This window comes from Hyperolius riggenbachi, chromosome 1 (genome assembly GCF_040937935.1).
Source record: "Hyperolius riggenbachi isolate aHypRig1 chromosome 1, aHypRig1.pri, whole genome shotgun sequence".
Taxonomy (NCBI): domain Eukaryota; kingdom Metazoa; phylum Chordata; class Amphibia; order Anura; family Hyperoliidae; genus Hyperolius; species Hyperolius riggenbachi.
Genome location: NC_090646.1, coordinates 241,568,202 through 241,574,201, shown reverse-complemented (window position 1 = coordinate 241,574,201; position 6,000 = coordinate 241,568,202). Strand labels below are relative to the sequence as shown.

At 42.9% G+C, this 6,000-nt stretch overlaps 1 protein-coding gene across 1 annotated transcript in view; it reads right to left on the bottom strand.

The window, feature by feature from the left end:
- Positions 1-3,343: 3,343 nt before the first annotated feature.
- LOC137547372 (all-trans-retinol dehydrogenase [NAD(+)] ADH4-like) overlaps positions 3,344-6,000 on the bottom strand; it is a 45,464-nt gene continuing 42,807 nt past the window's right edge. The window contains exon 9 of the mRNA XM_068270914.1: positions 3,344-4,520. Coding sequence (XP_068127015.1) covers positions 4,496-4,520 — 25 coding nt within the window. The 3' untranslated portion in view covers positions 3,344-4,495. The remainder of the gene's footprint in view (positions 4,521-6,000) is intronic.

The following is a 6,000-nucleotide window of genomic DNA, read 5'->3' as shown; positions in this document are numbered from 1 at the left end:
AGCCTGAAGGTGCTCAGGCAGCAAGCCGCTGAGCCCCTCGCAGACGGGGCCGCTTTCAAGGTGTACTAGGAAGGTGGGAGACTGTACAGTGAGTCTGTACAGCCCCCTACAGGTAGATCCCACGCGAATACCAAATGGCTTGTGGTCCCGAGTGCGTTCAGGGGACATGTGCTGAAATCCGCACATGGTAATCCTCTGACAGGGCACTCGGGTGTCCGCAAGACACTTGCCGGTATTCGGAACCAGTTTTATTGGCCCCGAATGAACAGGGATGTAGCAAACTACTGCAGGGCATGTGCCGTCTGTCAGGAGCTGGGAAGGTCCAGGGATTCCCGCGGGGTTCCCTTAGGTCCACAGCCACTTAGCAGGGGAACCCTGCGTGGGCTGGCTGTTGACCTAACCAACCCACTGCCCGTTGTCAGCAGTCCCGGCGGACACCACGTCTGACTGCAGTGGCGCAAACGCCCTGTCCAGAACGGTCCATGTCGGGTCAACCCTGAGGGTAGCAGACCGCGACCGGTCCAGGGGAACCGAGCCCCGGGCTCCAATAGGTTTTCCCGCCGTACCAGCAACTCGAGGCCCGTCAGCCAGGTTAGCGGCGCCGCCACACATCTTGCGGAGGTGTGGCTAAGCCGCAGACAAGGGGGAGGGCTGTCACGGACGGTTGCGGGGCCGCAGGCGCGTCCTGGAACCGCCCGTGAAGAAAAAAACGATCGCACTCGATTCCCTGCATCGATTGCGCTTCAAATCGATACAATCTGGGTTGAGTGTGTAGTGGGAGCTGGAGTCCTTTTCTTAGCAGAGAGAGCACCATCCTAAAGGCTGGATGGCTCTTTTGATATGCTAATGAGCCTGGGCCCAGAGAGTCCCTGGCTTCAAGCTGTGCTGATGGCCCATCCATCAGGTATAAGGTGACACCTAGCTGATCTCACATTCAGATGTTAATTGAAGGAGCCAACAGGGCCTTTCAAAAAAAGGAGATCCCAAGAGCAGACACAGCTGGACTCCAGTCAGGCTGACTCCAGCCTTAGCAGGAAGAAATGAATGTACTATATAATCTTTTGCCCATTTACAGAATACAATAAATAGGGTGGTTATGAGAGCGGTATCATTGGATCTGTAGGGTCATGCTGGATCTCTTGATACCAGTCGAGAGGGGCCCGGGGCCCCTACAACCCAGGTATGAATCTACCCAGGACCCTGATCTGCTGCACTAGCCATGTCGGATATCATATTAATCTGCATTTTCCTCCAAGTATGAAGCTGTTACCCCCCTAAATGTAACATGTATGGTTCAGGAGTTACAGCAATTCATAAGTTTAGCTCTAAAATCTCTCAGAGGGAATGAACTGTCATTTGCTGGTAGCTCAGAGGGGGCTGGCACTGCCACACCCCCAAACCAGCTTCATCAAAAGCACAGAGCCAGCAGGCGGGCTCAATTCCTCCCTTTACCATCTTCATGACACACGGCCACTATGAGGAACAAGTGGTGGACATCTTGACAGAGCTGAAACAAAGGACATCCTCCATTTTGTTTGGATTTTAAATCTTGCTGAACTTTACTCTGAAACAAAGAACTCTAAGAACTTGAAACCGTTTTGCTTGAACTGATGATTTTCCCACAAAAAGGACATCTTTCCAGGAACTAAGTATTTTTCTCCCTTCTTTTATTTTTTATACTGGCTATTACCGTCTTAATAATTGTGATTTTAATAATTGTCTGTATATATTAATTATTTATATTGTGTGAATAAAAGACTTCCTCCAAGTCATTCACTGTTCCGCTACCCTGCTTATCAGCACACACAGAACTGATCCCGGGTCTCTGAAGATACGCTACTGTTTGTTTGTTGTTGGCTAGACAGAATACCGTGTGTTTAACCGTTTTATTCGCAGGACTAGTCAGTCAGTTAGTGGGCTCCACGGTCCCATGGTAACCGCGGTGGTGGCAGTTTACTCTGAACCAGTAGGTGACGTTGTAATTACCCGTGTCTCACAGGCTCCCTTCTGAGTTGTCTGCGGCTAATTCTTAACGGTTCCTGCGCATTGACTGCGACCAGAGTTCGCACGATCTGTGCGCTGGCACCGTTTAGAAGGCTAAGTGCGGTCAGCCACTAGGGCTCCTGTGACAGCACTCATCAGGCAATGTCTATAGGCAACTGACTGCACTCAGATCAAAGGGGGCCGAATAATTATGCACACACCACTTTGCAGTTATTTATTTGTAAAAAATGTTTGGAATCATGTATGATTTTCGTTCCACTTCTCATGTGTACACCACTTTGTTGGTCTTTCATGTGGAATTCCAATAAAATTGATTCATGTTTGTGGCAGTAATATGACAAAATGTGGAAAACTTCAAGGGGGCCGAGTACTTTTGCGCTGTACAATGTAAGAAAACAAACAAGGGATACATAATGATACAGACAATGATATACATTTATTTATTTATTTATTGTATTTATAAAGCGCCAACATATTACGCAGCGATGATATACATAAAATATGAACACTGATACAAGATACAGCACTGCTGATTACAATTAGATTTAACATGATGGGCCTGATTCACAAAGCGGTGCTAACAGTTAGCACCCTGGTGAAAAGCCATTTATCACGCCTAAACTCAGTTTAGGCATGATAAGTTTAGGTGTGATAAGTTTAGGTATGATAAGTTTAAGCACCAACTGCGTTAGCACCGCAGTGCACAGCTGATCAAAAGTTTTGCGCTAGCAAAGTCTGGTGCACTTTGCATAGAGTTTAATGGCGCTGCTTTGCGTGCGGGACTTTGCACGCTATCTACACTTATCTAAACTTAGCATGCCTAAACTTATCACACCTAAACTTATCAGACGTAAACTTATCACGCCTAAAATGGCTTTTCACCAGTGTGGTGCAAAGGTTATCATGCCTAAAGTCTTTTAGGCGTGATAACTGAGTTATCACCGCTTTGTGAATCAGGCCCTATGACTGAAATGTATAAATGTCTAACAGTGTGCAAGCAATTAAATTAATAACATTCCATGATACAAAAGGGTGAGATAGCCCTGCCCTTGCGAGCTTACAATCTAAATGAATGGGGTGGAAACAAGAGGTGGGGAAGTATACAGTATATGTACAGGCAGTGCGTAATTAGGTTATTTAGTGGGTGCATGGCCTAAGCTAGAGAATATGCTTGTCGGAAAAGGTATGTATATATGTATATATATATATATATATATATATATATATATATATATATATATATATATATATATATATACAGTATATGTAAATACCTTCTTTCCCTGAAAATATGCCCTACCCTAAAAGCAAGCAATAGCTGGAATTGTGAGCAGGCTTGAACTATAAGCCCTATCCCGAAAATAAACCCTAGCGGAAGTTAAATAGGAGGAAGAGGCGGCCAGCAATCAGTGCTGATCTGAAGTGTTCTGACTGAAGTCTGACGGGATTAGCTGCATTCTTGTTCCAGGTGTCTGATTCAGACACTATTGATAAATAAAAGCGCAGCAGGATTGCCAGGCAACTGTTATTGTTTAAAAGGAAATAAATATAACACTCTCCATATCCATCTAACTTCAGGTGTCCTCAGGGTTGGGGCTTCCAAAGGGGCCAACTGGGCATTTGCACAGTGCCCCTGAGACAGTTGTCAGGCCCCCCTGGACTTCCCCTAAGTGTATATTGGTCCCCGGGGTCCTTCAGAGTATTCAGCAGCAGAACAAACTCACTTGTCCAGCTTACGGGAGCAGAGGATGTAGGGCGGGGTGTTAGGGGGGCCCCGTGTCATTGATGTCCAAGGCCACATTGTGCCTAGAGCCGGCCCTGGGGGCCATTTAAGGTAGAGTTCCAGCCAAAACTTGTTTTAATGTGGATGGCATGGGGGAAGGCTACAAACACTACCAAACTGTTATCACTGTTCATATTCCCATTGTGGAGATTTCCCTGCACTTCTGTTTCCTGTTACAATGGTTACTGAAAGATTGAGTAAGGGGTTCTCACAAATTGGGAGTTAATGATATTTAGCCACTCGGAAAGTTTCTTTTTTCCATTTTCTTCAAATCCAATAAAAGCTTGTCCTTTGTCTACCATAATATGTGCTAAACATACCTACAGCATGTTAGAGTAGCTTATACTGTACACAGAAAGACCAGAAAAATAGGTGCCTGAAACATCATCATGCTTTTTTCATTATTCACATGTTTCCAGTTCACAATGGTTTGGTTTCAAAATTAGACTGATGAGGAGATCAGTGTCAAAAACGTAGTTTATTTGGCCACAGTATTGGCATGCAGAAACACACAGTAACATTTAACGTGGTTAAACTGGCACAGCATCAAACCGCAGATATACTATAATAAATTGGCTTGTTATGGAGTGATTACTACATAGATTGCATAAATTCACTTTGTCAGAAATGTTAATTAATTAGCATGCTGAAGCTGCAGATTTCATTACAAGCAGACGTCTTATTCAGTGGCTTCCAAGTGGCTCACATTTAAAACACCAGCACTGTCCGGATGCTGCAAATGAGAGAAACAAATAAATCCAATGGTGTGTCATATTTTATTATTGATAGGTGAACAAGCATCAACACACAAAACGTTTGTCAGGTTGTTCAGTCTTCTTGGCACCCACAAGCCATAAGGTACGTACAGTATATAGTACACATGAGACATTACATTACATTCAATATAAACATAAACTCTAATGAAATCCTATTAAAAGTATGTAATTTATGATCCATTGTGGACCCATGGGCCGTTATTCAATTGACTTTTTCTCCAAAGTTTTTTCCTATCCTAGGTAATATTTTCACACTGTTTTAATAAAATGTCCTTTAAGCCACCAGCAAGCAAAAAATTGTTGGAATTGTGACAGATCTTGAAGAGCCCAGTCACTGGAAATGTTTCTCATGCAAGCTAGAAGGTGTGGATGATGGAGGGGTCTATGATTTTTTACTTTGCGGCTCCATGGTTTGTAGTTACACCCCTGGCTGTCAAATACCGTGGACTGCTGAAAGGTTAGTGGATTAGACGTTGTACTATTCCAGCCATATGAATGTAAATGTCAGTAAGAACTTACCTTCAAAAATCCACCACTGATTCATTCAAAAATGTTTCTTACTGTGGATGCTGCACATGACTGCAATCACGCAACTGCTAATCTACTTACCCTTCAGCAACACCTCCCCCCCCCCCCCATGTCTTGATACAGCCCAAGGAATGCTTACAAACTTTTGCCACCTCTTTGCAGACATTTTTTTTAATAACTAGGTGTTCCTCATCACTAACGGTGTCCATTAACCAGACAATCTTTCGTAAAAAATCCTATTTTAGATCAGATTACTCAGATCATATTGCATGGAAACAGAAAAGGTGATTGGTCTAATTGATCCTGAACGATTGCATAACCGATCATTTACTTAAAAAAATGAATGATTTGCTTGGCAGATTTTTTAAAAGACAATATTGTTATTATTTAGTATTTATATAGAGCCAACATCTTCTGCAGCGCTTTACAGAGTATACAGTGGAATGCAAAAGTTTGGGCAACCTTGTTAATTTTCATGATTTTCCTGTATAAAATGTTGGTGGTTACGATAAAAAATGTCAGTTAAATATATCGTATAGAAGACACACACAGTGACATTTGAGAAGTGAAATTAAGTTTATTGGATTTACAGAAAGTGTGCAATAATTGTTTTAATAAAATTAGGCAGGTGCATAAATTTGGGCACTGTTGTAATTTTATTGATTCCAAAACCTTTAGAACTAATTATTGAAACTCAAATTGGCTTGGTAAGCTCAGTGACCCCTGACCTACATACACAGGTGAATCCAATTAAGAGAAAGAGTATTTAAGGGGGTCAATTGCAAGTTTCCCTCATCTTTTAATTTTCTCTGAAGAGTAGCAACATGGGGGTCACAAAACAACTCTCAAATGACTTGAAGATAAAGATTGTTCACCATCATGGTTCAGGGGAAGGATACAGAAAGCTGT